Raw genomic sequence first — 18482 nt, 5'->3', positions numbered from 1 at the left:
AGAGAGAGAGAGAGAGAAAGAGTGAAGCCATTGCTGTAATTGTAATTTCAAAAGAGCTCTGTATGTCTTCAGTTTTGACAGTATCACTGTGAACCTAATCTGGTGCACGCTGTTTTGAGCTTTATCATATGATGTGAAGCTAAAAAAACCTTCCAATATTATTTATAACAGAAGAGATTCCTGTTTAAAGGAGCCAAAATCTCACTGCGTCACCACAATCTCTGCATGGTATCGCGTGTGTGTGGAATTTAGTGGTACATAGTCATTTAGAGATTGTGTGTGTGTGTGTGTGTGTGTGTGTGTGTGTGTGGTTCTGTATCTGCAAACTTTTTTTTCTGAGTGGAGCACAACGTCCTGTATGCATATCCATTTAAAATAAGACGTCTTTGTATGCTACAGTATATGCGAACATTGTGAAGGCTCTAAAAGCCCACTGAGGCAAATTTGTAATTAGTGATAATGGGCTATACAAATAAAATTGACTTGACTCTAAAACTGTTGTTATAAAACATTCATTATCAGGCTCAGGCTGGAGGATATCTGGTTTACAAACAGAATGAAGCAGGATAATCTACAATGACTAATGCACTATTGATTGGTGACGATAGGTGATCAATTCCATATCATTTTGGGCTCAGTTTAGGTTTAAACACATTTCTTGACAATCTCCTAAGATGGATGCTGCAATACTGAAAAAAAAATACTGAAAAATACTGAAAACTTTGCAACCCATTTTTCTTCTTTACTTTTGAATTTGAAAACCCCATTTACAGTTGTCTATCAAACATTTATCACATTTTTGCAAATGAAGTTACATGTTTAAACAAATAATGTTGCTTTCAAAATCCTGACAAGTATACATTTTTAGGCTGCCAGTAATAAAACATTAACAGCATGTGATAATGAGCTCAAGTTTGTGTTTGGTATCTCTATAAAGAATCTTGGCTGTTGGGAATTTCATACACTAATTAGGGTAAACAAACATGACCTCAGATTGCATTTTATGTTTTTTGAAGTAATGAAAATACTGCATTTTCAAAGCTTGAGCAAGCTATCAACCCGTCAAGGCTTTTTTTGCAATGTCTGTTTTGTTTTTGTACATTTTGCCATCATGCATACCTGTTGTGTTATCATTTTACTCAGCAGCTTCATTTTTGGAAGATTTGGACACGAGACCACCACTGGACACACCTTTACAATGGGGTCTTAGGGTGCAACAGAACACGAACCTTAATCCTGTCTTTTACAACAATGATTTTAAAAAAAAATGGCTCAGTTAGATTGTGTGCATGATTACCCTTTATCTATAAATTCTCAATTGCATGGCCCTGGCAGTTAAGCGATGGTCACTACCACCTATGCTAAGTATAGACTGGTCATTCCTGCAAGCTGAATCAGGAAGTAGCTCAGCAGTGAGATAGACCATTGATAATATTGGACATTTCGGATAATAACTTTTAACTTGCACTTTTCTTTTCACTTCCAAATATGAGGTTTAGATAATTGGGTTAGATTGGACTTGATGCTCACATTCAGTGCCCACAAAAGATGCCATTGTACAACTGAGTCCAGCAGAGCTGCCATGTCCAAAATCTCCAAAAGGAAGCCAGTGATTAAAATAATAAATAAATAAATAGATAAAATAATGTCATAATATGCATGACATTACAAATGGACACTACAGATTGTAAAAAAAAAATTCTTTAACATCCTCATTTAGGAAGAGAGGTTTGCAGAAAAACACTGACATTCAGTTCTACCTCCTTAATGACATTCATGAAGATGTTCAACTGGATTGAATTAGACTGTTAAGAGTGATGTTTCATAAGAAAAAGCAAATTGACAAATTATTCAATGTGTATAAGTAGAGTTGTAGTGACCTACTTGCAGGTTAGATACTCACCATGTGGGCCAGAGACGGTCCCTTTAAGACAGTGGGTGGGGGTTAGCAAGGGGTATTGTGATTAGACACGAGGCTGAGGTTTGTAGCAGAATGAACTGTTGACTTAGAGTTTGTTGGAGGAAATAAAGGACCCCACGGCTGTGTGATCAAAAAGGAGAAGTGGTCTCGTCTCCTTTCTTTCATCCTCCACATTGGTGACCCCGACATGAGCCATGGAGAACGAAGCTACCAGTGCAGCAACAGTGGCTAACGCCGTCTCGCTCAAACTGCCCGACTTTTGGGAAACGGCTGCAGCAGCATGGTTCGCTCACATCGAAGCCCAGTTTGCGATTAGGAACATCACCGTGGATGAGACCAAGTACTACTATGTCATGGCGGCACTCGGAACATCTACGGCATCATGGATATTGGGCTGCACAAGCCCCGCTGCCCGTGGATAAGTACGGTACGATTAAGAGGCACTTGCTACAGGCTTTTGAGCTAGCAGAGGTGGAGCGGGTGGACTGGCTGTTTTCGCTGCAAGGCTTGGGAGACGGCAAGCCATCGGAGCTAATGGACAAGATGCCGAGTATGCTGGGTTCGTGCAACCCCGCCTTCCTTTTTGGCCAGCTGTTCCTCCGTCAGCTCCCCTCGCACGTCTGTGCTGCCTTGGCCAGCACTAAGTTGTCCACCAACAGCAACTTTCGGATACCGGGCTGCAGTTGAAGGATGTGGTGTTCGACGACACCGGGGCCAAGCTTCTCTGTGACATCTCCACCGGTCAGCCGTGGAGATGTCCACGGTGCCCACGGTGCCCAAAGTGCTCACGGTCTCCATGGTGCCCACAGGCTGGCGGCGACGGGTTTTCGACGCCATCCATGGCCTTTCACACTCAGGCGTGAAGGCATCAACAAAGTTGGTGGGGGCCAAGTTCGTGTGGCATGGCCTCAGGAAGGACGTCAAGGACTGGGCAGGCACCTGCGTGGCATGTCAGTGCTCCAAAGTTCACCGCCACACCAAGGACCCCGGCGCTGTTCCCAGTGCCTGGGAGGCGTTTCAAACATGTCAATGTGGACCTAGTAGGACCCCTTCCCTCCTCCCGTGGTTTGGCTCCTCTCCTTACCATGGTGGACAGGACCATTAGGTGGCCAGAGGCTATTCTGTTGTCAACCACCACGTCGGCTGAGGTGGCCCGAGCGTTCATCAGGTCCTGACCTCACTTCTGACCGGGGCCCGCAGTTCACATCCGAGATCTGGACTGCAGTCGCTGAAGCCTAGGGGTGAAGCTGCACAGCACCACGGCATACAACCCGCAGGGCAACGGTTTATGTGAGTGGTTTCATCATTCTATAAAGGCCGCTCTTCGGGCCAGCCTCACAGACAGTAGCTGGGTCGACCGGCTCCCATGGGTCATGCTTGGCCTGTGGACCGCCCCTAGGGAAGACCTCCCGTCCTCATCGGCCGAGCTGGTTTACGGCCAGCCACTGCGGGTCCCGGGGGGATTTCTCCCAGACGGTGCGGCACCCTGGTCTGCTGCCCGCCAACGGGCTGTGTTCCAAGATGCTGCCGGCGTTTTCACTCCAGTCCCAACTTCGCGGTACGGCCTCCCTCAGTCTTACATCCCCAAGGACCTGCAGTCGGCCGGGTACATCTTCATCCGGCATGACGCCCACCATACCCCCCTGCGGCCCCCCTACGATGGTCCCTTCCATGTCCTGGCGGCAGGGGATGAGAACTTTGTTCTGGATGTCGGAGGTAAGCATGAACAGGTTTCGGTGGACCGCCTCAAGCCGGCTCACCTGGACTTGGGACAGGCCGGTTCAACTGGTTCAGCCCCCTCGCCGTGGACGCCCCGCTGCCCCTATACCTGTCAAGAGGAGCCGTTTTGGCCACATTATTTGTCCCCCACCACGTTGATTTTTTTTGTGTCATGGTGAATTCTGGCGGGGCGTGTAGTGGCCTACTTGCAGGTTAGATATTCACCATGCGGGCCAGAGATTGTCCCTTTAAGACAGTGGGCGGGGGTTAGCAAGGGGTATTGTGGGTAGACACGAGGCTGAAGTTTGTAGCAGAATGAACTGTTGACTTAGAGTTTATTGGAGGAAATAAACGACCCCACGGCTGTGTGGTCATCCATAGAGTAAAACTAAATAGTTCTATGCATCTGACGATAAAGTTGATTTTGCACCTACTGGCTATTTTTCACATTGCTGGTGAGTGTTTAAGTTTGTCATTTTACATTTGGGACAAATTTCTGACTAATTTCTTGAATGTGGATTTCCATTTTAAGAAAAACAAATAGTATTCAAAATTATTCATGCTAAGAGGAATAAATACCTTGAAATAAGTAGCTGGGCCATCAAAATGGCAGTGTATAAGACAAACGCACTAATCTCAGAGAACATCAGAGGCCATGCATTTCTGTTATATTTCTCACAGAATGCACTAATAGTGTTCCTGTTACATAAAAGGGAAAATGTACTACACTTTACATAATTACACAATGCAATGCCAAACGCATTATATAGGGCTTAATGGGGAAATCAACTATCTTTTTTTCTTCCTCTCATAGCTTGTAATTGCAGTATTTTGGAGATTGGAGGCTTCTGCAGGAAGCTAGTTTTTCATTTTCTGATATTTTCTTGGAGGATAGAGCGGAGCTGTTCTCAGTCAGCGACACTACCATCTCGTGACCTCACAACACGAATAGAAAAGGTATGGAGAGAACACACAGGAAGTACGGCATGACCAGAAAATAGAAAAGGCACTAGATACTTCATAAAGTATCATCCATTAGCTCAGACAGATAAAATTCAGTGGTGTCTTTTCAGGAATTCAGTCATGAAACATGTTGAACTTGAACCTTTTTTTGTTGCAACAAGTGGTAATAGAGTAGCCGTTATGTTAAACACCACATCCTCACCGCTGCATACGGTAGTGCTTGCTGCACAAATCAAAGTAGGAATGCTAAAAGCTTGACAGTGAGTGTAAATCTTAAACCTTAGAAAGAGTGTGCTTAGCCAACAGAACAAGACCTCCAATTATCCTGCAGGTATAGTGCTGTGAATAAACCACTGCTAAGAAACCAAAGTCTTCCAGACATTGATTGCTTTTTGGAAGCACACCTGAGAAAATGAATTAATGCATAGCATTTTTTTGTGTGGCCATCACGCTTGGCAAATACCAAGAATAAACAAAAACAACATAACTCCTTTGGAAACAAGGACAACAAAGTGATGCCGTGTCTATGAAGTTCATCGTTGAGCGACTCAAAGGTTGAAGGATAGGTTGACATGTTTACCATCACTTTACAGTATGTCCCTTTTTCTCACTGTGGGGATGTAAAGCCCACTGAGGATGCATCTGTGATTGGGCTGATAATAGGTAAGCTTATCTTGACTCTCTGTCTCAAATGGGTAGCATGGTGTTCTGCCTGGATTTTACAGAGAATAATCCCATAATGACTGACATCAGCTATGCCTGAGCCTGTTATACTTTTAAGTAACCACTTAGTGTTGGCTAGTTGTACGCTGTAAACAGCTAGTTACCAGTATACCAGAGACAAGTGGGTAATTTGAGTGTACGGACCCGAGAGGGACAAATTGGGCTGAACCGCGACAGGTGAGACAAAACATATCAACCAATGATGGCTTAATGTCAAAGTTCATGACTTAAAAAGCATTATGAATTTCCGACTGCTAATCCAACTGCCTGAGTGTTAAATTAACTCCAGAAATTAGCTGATCGTGCAACATTTAAGGGGGCAAAATTAATCCCTATACCACTGTAGTGAATTTACTACCATCTAAAAGGGGGGGAAAAATCATCGATGAGTGCCGGGCTGATCTTGGGAACGAGTCATGTACATGTACCTCAGGCATATATGTAAGTAACCTGCTAGCATCTATTTCAGCATCTCTGATATATTTTCTGCACCATTGCACTTTCCATCCACCCATCCATTATCTGAACCACTTATCCTGCTCTCAGGGTCGCGGGGATGGTGGAGCCTATCACAGCAGTCATTGGGCGGCAGGCGGGGAGACACCCTGGACAAGCCGCCAGGCCATCACAGGGCCGACACACACACGCACACATCCATTCACACCTAGGGACAATTTAGTACGGCCAATTCACCTGACCTACATGTCTTTGGACTGTGGGAGGAAACCGGAGCCCCCGGAGGAAACCCACGCATACACGGGGAGAACATGCAAACTCCACACAGAGGATGACCCAGGACGACCCACCAAGGTTGGACTACCCTGGGGCTCGAACCCAGGGCTACCGCGCTAACCACTGCGCCACTATGCCACCCCTTTGTACGTTATCCCCTCATAGTTTGCCTGTATATAGTAAATTCTTGTGTATAGATCTGCAGATTGTTGTGTTGTAGTGTTGTTATTCTATGTAAAGTACAGTGGGAGAGCCATGAAACCGGAGTCAAGTTCCATGTAGTGCAAACCTACATGGCCAATAAATATGATTCTGATTCTGAAGTGATGTAAACATATCAGGATAAATAAAACTGCAGCTAATAAAACTGATGATGGGTCAGTTTGAGTTAAGTGTGGCATTGAGCAAGCATCGATAAAACTATTGACTGTTGTCAATGCCCAGCAGTAGTTTAAACACTTAATGATTGTTACAGTCAGCTGGCCTGGAAAACCATGTTGCTTCCTTTCTCTGAGAATGATACATCATTTTCTGATCACTGAATTAGGATTTTGAATCTTATCTGAGCTGATAAAAAAGTGCTCCATAAATAATTTTGTGCTAAGCTACAGTCCTGATGGCGCCTCCTACCTGAAGCAGAAAGTGGGATATCTGAATTAAATAACAATAGGATGGAGAGATAGATGAAAGACTGTTGGACCCTGGAGAGCCACAGGGCTGTTTCAGTCACAGAGCTGGAAATACAATATGATTCTTCTTTTTTTTTTACACTTTCCTCTTTGAAAGGTTACATAAAGTACAGATTTTTTTCCCTTTTATTTGAGCTTACATTTATTTTATGAAGTAAAAGGATACAGGCACAAAAAGAAACAGAAAAGTGATACAAAGAGGATGAGTGAATTTGAGAAAAATAAAAATTGAGATTTCTCTACTTTTACTCTATTTTGAGACAAAGTTAATATCAACATGTCTCAAAGTCTTGCAACCAAAGAAGTTGATTTGTAGTTTGAAATGGTGTTTCCTGGTTGTCAAACCATCATCATGGAATATACTTACTGAATTAGAAGCCGCAACCTGAAGTCACAAGTCCAAGAGGGCAGTAAGTTTCAAGAAATATAAGCAAATTCAACATTGAAAGTGTATTTCTTTATGCATTGTAAAGCCCCGGCGAATCTGTATTATTTTAAAGTATTTTGTGTAATGCAGCCATCTTGTGAGCGTATTGTAACTTGTTTTTTCTTTTCTACTCCGCAGGTAAGATTGCCTGGCCGCATACTACCATTTCTTTCTCAAACTGATACGAGACACTTTGTTTTTTGTTTTAATTATTATTATTCATTTCTGATTTTTCCCTTTTTCTCCCAATTTAGTGGCTAATTGCTCGCTATTCTTGTTCAAACTCCCACCCTCGTACTGCATGCGTTCGCCAACTGCATCTCTCCGGCCGGCAGTCTCGAAGGAGACGCCTCGCCACTTCCGTGACAAAGCGAATCCAGGCCGAACCACTGCTTTTTCCCACACACCCAGAGACGCATTCATGTGACGAACACAAGCCGACTCCGACCCCCTCCCAAAGACAGCGTTGCCAATTATTGCTGCTTCATCAAGTCCGGCCATAGTCGGCTCTGACGAGACCGGGGCGTGAACCCTGGTCCCCAGTGAGCAACTGCATCAACACAAAGTCGATGCTTAGACCGCTACACCACCGCGGACTAACACCACCGCAGACTACAATGAGACACTTCGGATCAGGCAGCCGTTTAGATTTATTGGCATGTGTGATTGGGGACATTTATGTTGAGCTATCCTCCTGATGAAATGTACAGAGGATTTATCAAGTCAAGTCAATTTCATTTGTATAGCCCTATATCACAAATTATTAAGGTCCATGATCCTTGAACAAAGTATGAGATGTCTCTTCTCTGAGCCTACAGCACTCAACCAAGCAAAGGCTTGGTTGTTCCTCATATCTCACGGCCAGAGACTTCCGCAGCGTAGGAGCAGTTTCACTAAAGTCCATGTGTTTCAAAATAGCATCACCTATGTAGTGCCATCAAGTTTTTATTTCTCCCCCCCCCCTTTTTTTTTTTCTTCTCCCAATTGTACTGGGACAATTACCCTACTCTTTTGAGCAATCCCGGTCACTGCTCCACCCCCTCTGCCGATCCGGGGATGGCTGCAAACTACCACGTCTCCTCCGATACATGTGGAGTCGCCAGCCGCTTCTTTTTACCTGACAGTGGGGAGTTTCACCAGGGGGACGTAGTGCATGGGAGGATCACGCTATTCCCCCCAGTAGTGTTCCCTCCCCTCCAAACAGGCGCCCCGACCAACCAAAGGAGGCGCTAGTGCAGCGACCAGGACACATATCCACATCAGGTTTCCCACCCTCAAACATGGCCCGACCAAGCCGGAGGCAACACGGGGATTCGAACCAGTGATCCCCGTGTTGGTAGGCAACGGAATAGACCGTCACGCCACCTGGACACCCAAGTGCCGTCAAATTTTGCATGTTTGCATGCGCATGGTTGACTTAGATTGGACAGCGATGGAAAGTGAATGAAGAGAGGAAGCAGAGGCAGCAAGAACAAAGGTTTTTCGAAGGTGCTGAATCAATGCAACCACTAGAGGTTCTTCATCGTGACTGTGCACAAAAGGTTTTAGGCTGATAGGTCCAGCAGTTCGCAAGATTAGCTGTGGAATTGGACACACAAACCCACACACACACAGACACACACACGTGCGACCAAAAAAATAATAAAAATAAACCCCCTTCCAAAAGCGCTAACATTGTAACCGACTTGCAAAATATATTCTCTCATGAACTTGAAAAACACGTCTGGACGAACTTGAAACTGCAAACGATTTATCTTTGAATCTTATAAAGTATTTGGGTCACTTTTTCTGCATCAAGCATTAACGTGCTTTATGAAACAAAAAGTTGTTCTACTGATGCTGCAACATGCTGATTCGTGCACTGAACAGGAAATAAAAGTGAAACTCCCAGCATTTATCGCTGCGACAACAGAAATGCACCAAAACAACCCTACAATACACCGCTTGCCGAAACCACTTCCTTACCCAGATGGTCTTTGCCACTATATAAACAGCAAAGACGCCAGTCAGGCTAGTTATTTTTCCCACAGTCTGCTCTATTGTGTTGTGACTTCTCTGAATGCAAATGAATCTTCCTGGAGTCTGGTTCATGCTGGACAATTTGCCTGCCCCCGCTGCTGCAGACCTGAGGGCCTCGGGTTCTGGGAAGTAGTTTTATTTTTCTATTGAACAAAGACTGCACAAAGGCTGGCCAAGTGTCTCCATGTTAAATGGTTCCAAAAATCTCCCCCATTACACTACAAAGTTTATCTTTTTGTGTGTCTCATTAACAGCAAACCTCTTCTCCATATTTGTCTTATTGCTGGCATCGCATCTTTTTTTATTTCTTCTCGACTTCCTCCCTCTTCCATCTTCTGCTCCGTCTACTCAGATCACCCTGGCAAACCTTTTTCTTTAATGGTTTGCTCCAACTTCCTTACCTTTTCATTACATTTTCCAATCACCCCCATCTCTTTCATCCTTCTCTCTGCTGTACTACCCTCCTCACCTCCCTCTTTCTCCCATGCAACCTCCTCCCTCTGCCCAACAGCCAAAACTCCCTCCTCTCCTTAAAGGAGTTGCTGTCGCGACGCAAGCGCGCAAGAGGTATTTCTCTCCTTAGAGGATTGTGTGTGTGTGTGTGTGTGTGTGTGTATGAGTGTAGGAGTGTGCATTTTTCTGTGTTTTCATGCAAGAAATGTGCAACTATAGCTTTCTGTTTATGTATTCATTGCCACTGAGCATATGCTTGAGTGTCTCTCTAAATATGTGCATTTAGCCATTTAGTGATGGTAAAGGCTCAAATATGTATGTGTTTGTGTGTGTATGTGTGTGCGCGTGCTTGAAAGAACTCGGAACTAGCTGAGCAGAGAGCACAAGGTGCATCAGTAATATGTTTGCACCTCTGAGCCATAGAAAATAGAAGATATTCTTTTCTAAGCAGCTCTCCCGCTTCCACAAGACTCAGATATGCCGGTGGTGCACTAACACAGTTAGTGGATGACTGGAGAGATTTCCATGGGAATATATGAATGTGTGTGTGTATGTGTGTGTGTATCGGAGACGGTTTCACCAGGATGCCTCCCTTCGCATCTCTCCCTGTTCTTCCAAGATTGTATAGCTTACTCCCTGCAAAAGGTTCCCTGGCTTTCCATCTCATGAACACACACACATACACATACACATACACACACACACACACACACACACACACACACACACACACACACACACACACACACACACACACACACACACACACACACACACACACACACACACACACACACACACACACACACACACACACAAATATAATGTGGTATGGGGTCTTGTATCTATGTTTATGTTCAAAACTTCATGAATACGATGGCTGTTGGGGACTAAAATTGGAATATTATACCACTAGGTTAAGGATAATGATCTCTCTAATTTGGTTGCATCAGCTTATATTTTCCTACTGCCTGCTCCCTTTCTAACTAATAATCACACCAACTAAAATTTCACACAAGGTGAAATTTTAAATTTAAACTTAAAGGCCAATTTATAGTTGGGCAATTTATGATTGTTGCAACCAGCAATAATTGCATTTGATTGTGAGTCACAACGATTTTTGGTTTGCACTTTGTGCGATGAGTGACTTGTCATCATCGCGACAGCCGTTGCATCCATCGCCAAGACTGACATCTTATCGAACTTTGACCCCATCGCTGGCTAACGTCATGACAGCATTAGAGCTAGAATGTTCTTCTTCCAATTCGATAAACTCAGCTCCAACCTTCCTGCGTCTGTACACTGCAGTAGTCATACAGGCACAGGGATATTGTGTTGATGTTTACTGGATTTAAAAAAAAAAGAAGAAGGTATGATCCTCCATTATAAACAGACAATGTGATAAAGCCCTGCCCCGAGTCGACTACAGCGATAACATCCAGTGGAGAATTGAGGGAATTGGAACAGGAAAAAGGATAAAAACAGGTGGAATCAAGACAGAAAGAGGTGGAAAGGGAGGAAACAATAAGAATGGGGGGAGAGAAATAAAGAGAAAATAGGAAGGAGACAAGAAGAGAGGCAAATTGACTGAATGAGGCGGCGTTATCATGAGAGAAATATGAGCAAAGAAGAAATGAGAGATGGCCAATTTTGAGAAGGTGAAAGAGAGAGAGAGAGAGAGAGAGAGAGAGAGGAGATGAGAGAGAGAGAGAGAGAGAGAGAGAGAGAGAGAGAGAGAGAGAGAGAGAGGACAGAGAGAGACAGAGAGAGACAGAGAGAGAGAGAGAGAATGGAGAGGCATGTCTGAGGAAAGAAGATGCTATGGAAATGAGATAGGAATACAGTAGAAATGAAAATGAAGACTTTCTCCCACTGTTCATCTCCTTCCTCCAACTCTCTCTCTCTCTCTCTCTCTCTCTCTCTCTCTCTCTCTCTCTCTCTCTCTCTCTCTCTCTCTCTCTCTCTCTCTCGATTCAATTCAATTCAGTTCAATATTTGCTTTATTAGCATGACATACGTTTTGTACATATTGTCAAAGCATGTAAAACAACAGCACAACACAACAGCAGCAACAACGATTATGATATCCAACAACAACAATAGCAATAGTTGCTGTCATCTCTCTCTTTCTCTCTAATGTCTCCCTCACTCTGTTCTATCCCATCTCTTTTGTCCCTGTCCCTCTCCCCTCCATTTTCCTCCCTTCCTCTCCTCCTTTCCTTTCATACCTTTCCATCCCGTTTCTGTGCATGCTCAATGCTCTAAATAACCCTAACACCCATGGGCTGACTGGCTGCGCTGTCAAACCACCTCGGTGCTTGAAATAACACCACTTTCATCAGAGCATTCAGGCTTTAAATTTCACAGCTCGAATGGGAACCGGTGGCTTTTGTGCCTTAAATACATGGGCAGATCATGTTTTACCACATATACTTCCACAAAATTTCAAGGGCCAACGTCGTGTCTTTTGTATCACCTGGGGTGGTCTTGCATGGAAGAATAACACTAAACAGATAGTTTGTTACCACTGGGAAGATATTACTGACAAATAGTTACAATTCATGAGCACCTGAAATGCCCCAAATGAGGAATATAAATTCCAATTATCCTGGGTGAAGACATTTAGTGTGCCACAAAAAAATACCCAAAATAACCAGACAGAGTTTATCAGGCCTTTTCTAAAAGTGCAAAATCATTTGATAATGGAACAGCTTTTAGAAAAGGTATCTGTATAAATTCAGGGGTATTTCCCACGTAAACACATAAGACAGACGTGCTGATATGGTCTGACCATCATGGGAGTTTGAACATCCATCCATCCATTATCCAAACCGCTTATCCTGCTCTCAGGGCCGTGGGCATGCTGGAGCCTATCCCAGCAGTCATTGGGTGGCAGGCGGGGAGACACCCTGGACAGGCCGCCAGTCCATCACAGGGCCCACACACACACACACACACACCTAGCGATAATTTAGTATGGCTGATTCACCTGACCTACATGTCTTTGGACCGTGGGAGGAAACCGAAGCACCCGGAGGAAACCCATGCAGACATGGAGAGAACATGCAAACGCCACACAGAGTACCACCTGGGATGACCCCCAAGGTTGGACTACTCTCGGGCTCGAACCCAGGACCTTCTTGCTGTGAGGCAACTGCACTAACTACTGTGCCACCGTGGTGCCGGAGTCTGAATATGAGAAACCAACAAAGTGGAACAAATTGGATGTTTGAATATAAGAGACCAAATTGTTCCACCTTGTTAGTCCTGAAATTACAAAGACAAGAATAGTAAACACGGACTAGAGTACCAAAAAAGTGCCATATTGTATAATGAACACTGTTCATGTGTTGAGTTTATATGTGCTATCTCTGTTCATCAAGCATGAAACCTATACAACAAAATGAAGAAAACAATTTATCTCAAGCTAACTACATAAGCGCAGTGTATTTCTTTAGTAAAAAAATCTTTTAACACATACACATATCCTACTAAAGATCCTGAGACCATGTCAGCAAAGGGGAATAACTCCTTCAGTCCCTATAAAATACATTAAATGAATTCGTGCATAACTGAAAATTGTACCTGAATACCTTGTACTGAATTGTACTGAATACCTTGATAATGTGACAATATTCTGACACAGACACACAAGAAGATATGACCATATATTGCCCACATAAAATGGTAATATGTGTGTTTGTGTGTGTGTGTGTGTGTGTGTGTCTATGAGCGACAAATGACATCCAATTAACTTAGTCATGGCTAAGAGTCATGACAGTCCAAAGACATGTAGGTCAGGTGAATTGGCCGTACTAAATTGTCACTAGGTGTGAATGTGTTGGCCCTGGATGGACTGGCGGCCTGTCCAGGGTGTCTCCCTGCCTGCCGCCCAATGGCTGCTGGGATAGGCTCCAGCATCCCACGACCCCGATTGGGATAAGTGGCTTGGATAAAGGATGGATGGATGAAAATTGTACTAGTTAAGACGTAACAAGAACAATTTCTGAGATGTGTTGATGGCTTTACAAACGGCCTCCAGAAACGACCTGGAGCGAGCAAATTCTCTTAGCCCAAAAGGTTCCTTGGATCCCAGTATTCGTCTAAAGCTTTCTTTAAAGTATCCACATGAAAGTTTCCCTTTGGGTTAACAATGAGAACACGTACACCTAAATAAACATTAACAGGTATAAGAAGCTCCAAGCCCAGAAGTGGTAAACCTTGAATTTATCATGTTGTTAAGCATATTCAGGAGACAATCCATGTTTTAGGATACAAAATTAAGACATGTATGACGGCTACCAGTATAAGATGGACCTCTTGCAGCTTACTGGGCCAAACTACATCCAAATGATGCCTGGCGTCGAAGTAGCTTAAAGGGGTTACAATGCAGACCATGCATTTAATGGTTGCAATCCATCCCTGGCTGTCCCATACTGCACCATCCCAAGTCTCCCACCTCTTTTTGCATCTTTTGTATGACATGAAACGTGGGAGGTGAGAGCCCAATGGCTGCAGAAGCAACACTGTGACTGGGAGGTCACCAGTTTGAGCCGACTAAACAGCTGAGATTTCCGGATCCCTAGTTTAGGAAAGCAGACAATACAAAAAGGATTTCACTGAAAGCGTACAAATTAGCATTATGAACCCCACCAGCTTTGATAGAAATATGCATCCATTATCCAAGCTGCTTATCCTAACTGGGATCACGGGAGGCTGGAGCCTATCCCAGCAGTCATTGGGTGGCAGGCGGGGAGACACCCTGGACAGGCTGCCAGTCCATCACAGGGCCAACACACACACACACACACACACACACACACACTTTTTTGCTTGCTGGTTGTCCATCGTGCCCGATGATGACCATCTTCTTCTATTTGTGGGTCCTTTGAGGACTCAGATAGCAGAAGATACCTGCGCAGAGATGGTTTTTAAAGTGGCATGGGGGGTGCGCTTCTCCCAACGCCACATGACTTGATTGTAGAGGAGATGGTTCCGATGGCAAGGGGGATCCCTAGACGACCGGCACCTCCACACAACTGCAGGGAGCTGCCGGAAATCCAGTTTTTCGGAAACCGCCTCGAAGTGTGCCGCCACAGCTTGCTTTTCTGTTGGGGTAAGCTCCCTTAGCCTTATGTCTTCCAGACTCACTCACAAGGCAGCGGGGCAGTGGTTGATAGGTGCCAGGGCGTGTCCACCAGGGCGGGCCTGCACACCATATCTCTGGGGCCCACTGCTGCTCCGAGATCCCCTGCCAAGTTAGCCTGGGGCCGCAAGACCCCAGTTACCATGTGTGGCCACGGGGAGGCCGGCAGGAGTCTTGGTGAAGGAGAGGCTATGTACTGGCAAGGGAAGGCTTACACGCTAGGACGCTTCCCTATTCGCCACAAAGGCTAGCCAGCGGCAGCAAGCTAAGGGCAGGAAGGACACAAGCGGGTTGGAAGAACACATGCACCTTCCCTCCAACTACACACTGCTGCACTAGACGCATCACAACACCCTGTGTGTATGTACACACACACACACACACACACACACACACACACACACACACACACACACACACATTCACACACACATTCACACCTAGGGACAATTTAGTATGGCCGATTCAACTCACCTACATGTCTTTGGACTGTGGGAGGAAACCGGAGCGCCCGGCGGAAACCCATGCAGACACAGAGAGAACATGCAAACTCCACACAGAGGACGACCCTCAAGGTTGGACTACCCCGGGGTTCGAACCCAGGACCTGCTTGCTGTGAGGCGACCGCGCTAACCACTGCGCCACCGTGCCGCCCCTGATAGAAATATACTTTTTAAATTAACGGGACATTAAGAGAGCTGGCAAGACACGTCACTAATGGAGACCAGGGAGACACAGTAGTCACATCCTACCCATCAATAGGCACCGTATCCAGCTGTCGAACGTAAACATAGATAATAAAAAAACATAAAACATGTATATTAAAATTTTAAAAAAAATTATAATGACCAAAAACAACCTGATACAAAATTGTGTATTTTTTTTTTTTTTTTTTTTTACTAAACACCAAAAATGTCGAGCACAGAATGGGAGCACATTATAATAGTACCAAGACGAAAAAATATGAAAAAGAAATAAAACTTTCCTTGAAGCTTTGAAATAGAAAAGTAAGCAATGTTACAGTCTTACCCTTAAATATGTAAATCTACACCCTGGAGAAAAAAAAACCCCACCTCCCTTTATCTGAATCTGTGATACTCAGCAACTTTAGCCTAAACATGGGCATATAATAACTATAGACAAAGTCATTTGCATAATTTCTTTAAGTGATGTGAATATATTTCCTCCGAGTCTTTCAAGTGTTGAATCAGCAAGACACGGAGCCCTACCCTTCATCCCTCTACTGCGCTTTGCTTGTTTTTGTTGTACTTTAACTGATTATACTGAAGACCGATGGATTACTGTAATGAATAAAACAGATATCATGCTTAAAAAGATGTTATTTTGCCATCTAGTTTTATCAACAAGAACTGTACATTTGTCTTTGCTGATATCCAATTCATACAACCTTGGACATTTCTACAGTGATTGCAACAATTGTAATCAAAGCAAGAACAAAATCTCATGGTGATGTGATGGATTGAACCGGCCACCTTCAGTTCATCAGACAGCAATGCTGTATTTGCGCAGTAATCCCGTTCTACAGGAGTTTGCATACAGCCTTTCAAATAATAGTCAGATTACCACAACGAGACCCAGATTACAGCTGACAAGGGTAAATTCAGCTCTACACAATATGAGTGAGACGGTAACTTGTGTTGGCAACAAAATGTCAATCGACCCATGAAAGGCGAGAGAGTCTCTGCAGGCCAGTGGAAACGGTGATGTTAAGACGAGGCTGAACTTACAGTTCCATGAGCTGCAGGTGCTGGAAGAGCTGCCAGGACAGCGTGGTCAGCATGGGATTCTTAGACAGGTTTCTGAAAGACAAAGACCAGGAGAGATGCTACATGAAGCAGTTCAGCTTTTATTTTGGGCAGAGGGAGAAAGAAAAGCAATGGCAGAGAGAGAGAAAGAGAGAGAGAGAGAGAGAGAGAGAGAGAGAGAGAGAGAGAGAGAGAGAGAGAGAGAGAGAGAGAGAATTTGAATTTTAAAACAACTCTTTATTTTACATGAAACAAACTTTAACATTGACACATCCATTTTACATTATTGACAGAGTAACATCCAAAAAAAAAAAAGAGTTAATCTTCCATTATACAACACCGGTTCAATTCAAAGCTCAAGACATTGACAGAGAGAAAAAGAGTGAGAGAGACAGAGAGAGAGAGAGAGAGAGAGAGAGAGAGAGAGAGAGAGAGAGAGAGAGAGAGAGAGAGAGAGAATGTTGTCAACATGAAAGTATGCACATCTGCAATAATCATGAAATGAAAGAAAAGCCAAACGTGTGTGTGTGTGTGTATGTGTGTGTAGTGCATGCGTGCATGTGTACATACAAGAGTGAGAGAGAGAGAGCAAGAGAGAGCGAGCGCAAGAGAGAGAGAGAGAGAGAGAGAGAGAGAGAGAGAGAGAGAGAGAGCGAGAGAGAGATACACTGTGGATGTGCATGCAAACTAAAACATACACTGTAAAAGTAACAGGATAAATGAGATAAAGTACTATATATTATAGTACAAATAGTTGTTGAGTTTATTGTAGATGAGACAGGATTTACTGCCCTTCACTGATTCAACATGTAAACAATACTTTGAGCATGACTAATTATAAAATTGTGACAAGTACCTTTATATATGGCCAGCCACACACACACACACACACACAAATACACACACACGATCATACATGAATTTAACTTCACATTAGTACACATTTTATTTTCTATTATTAAATCCCATAACTAATGATAATGACCAATAGAGTTGTTTTATCCCTTATTAAAATTCCCTAATCCAAATAGGCCGCTTCTCAAACGGAGCATATACATAGTGGTTTTATTTTGAAGTGTGAGGATTTTTTTTAAGTAGCTTTTCTTATGAAAATCATTTGAAATTACACAGATACATTTCATTTTACATTACTGCACAGCCATTTTACAACACAAGAATTCACCACATATGCATTTAGGGGCCGAAGAGGCTTTGGCAGGTACCTTTTTTATCTTCTAAATATATGAAATATACATTACTATTAAAGGTTTCAGCTGGCACAGTGTGCCTTGAATGTGTTGATCAAGTAAAGAGAAGGTTTCATATATTTTAGCAGATCCTGTCAGTTGTGAGTTGGGGCTCCCCTGGATCAGACTTGTCTCTCCAGCACATCCCACAGATGCTCTATCAGATTGAGATCTGGGGAATTTGGAGGTCAAGGCAAACACCTTGAACTCTGGCATGTTCCTCAAACCATTCCTGAACAATGTGTACAGTGTGGCAGGGCACATTATCCTGCTGAACGAGCCCACTGCCATCAGGGAATACCGTTGCCATGAAGGGGTGTAACTGGTCTGCAACGATGTTTAGGTAGGTGGCACGTGTCAAAAGAACATCCACATGAATGCCAGGACCCAAGGTTCCCCAGCACAACATTACCCAGAGCATCAAACTGCCTCCACCGGCCTGCCTTCTTGCCACATCTCTTCCCCAGGTAAATGATGCACACACACTTGGCCGTCCACATGATAAAAAAAGAAAACATGATTCATCAGACCAGGCCACCTTCTTCCATTGCTCCATGGTCCAGTTCTGATACTCACATGTCCATTGTAGGTGCTTTCAGCAGTGGACAGGGGTCATCATGGGCACTCTGACCGGTCTGCAGTTGTGTAGCCCCATATGACAGCATGGTGTGATGCAT

General features: G+C 44.0%; 1 protein-coding gene across 1 annotated transcript in view; it reads right to left on the bottom strand.

The window, feature by feature from the left end:
- Positions 1 to 18482, bottom strand: part of ntrk3a (neurotrophic tyrosine kinase, receptor, type 3a) — a 374839-nt gene that overhangs the window by 181979 nt on the left and 174378 nt on the right. Inside the window, exon 4 of the mRNA XM_056282433.1 lies at positions 16541 to 16612. Within this exon, the coding sequence (XP_056138408.1) occupies positions 16541 to 16612 (72 nt within the window). The remainder of the gene's footprint in view (positions 1 to 16540; positions 16613 to 18482) is intronic.

Source organism: Lampris incognitus, chromosome 6 (genome assembly GCF_029633865.1).
Source record: "Lampris incognitus isolate fLamInc1 chromosome 6, fLamInc1.hap2, whole genome shotgun sequence".
In the NCBI taxonomy this organism is placed as follows: domain Eukaryota; kingdom Metazoa; phylum Chordata; class Actinopteri; order Lampriformes; family Lampridae; genus Lampris; species Lampris incognitus.
This window is presented reverse-complemented; position numbering and strand designations above follow the sequence as displayed.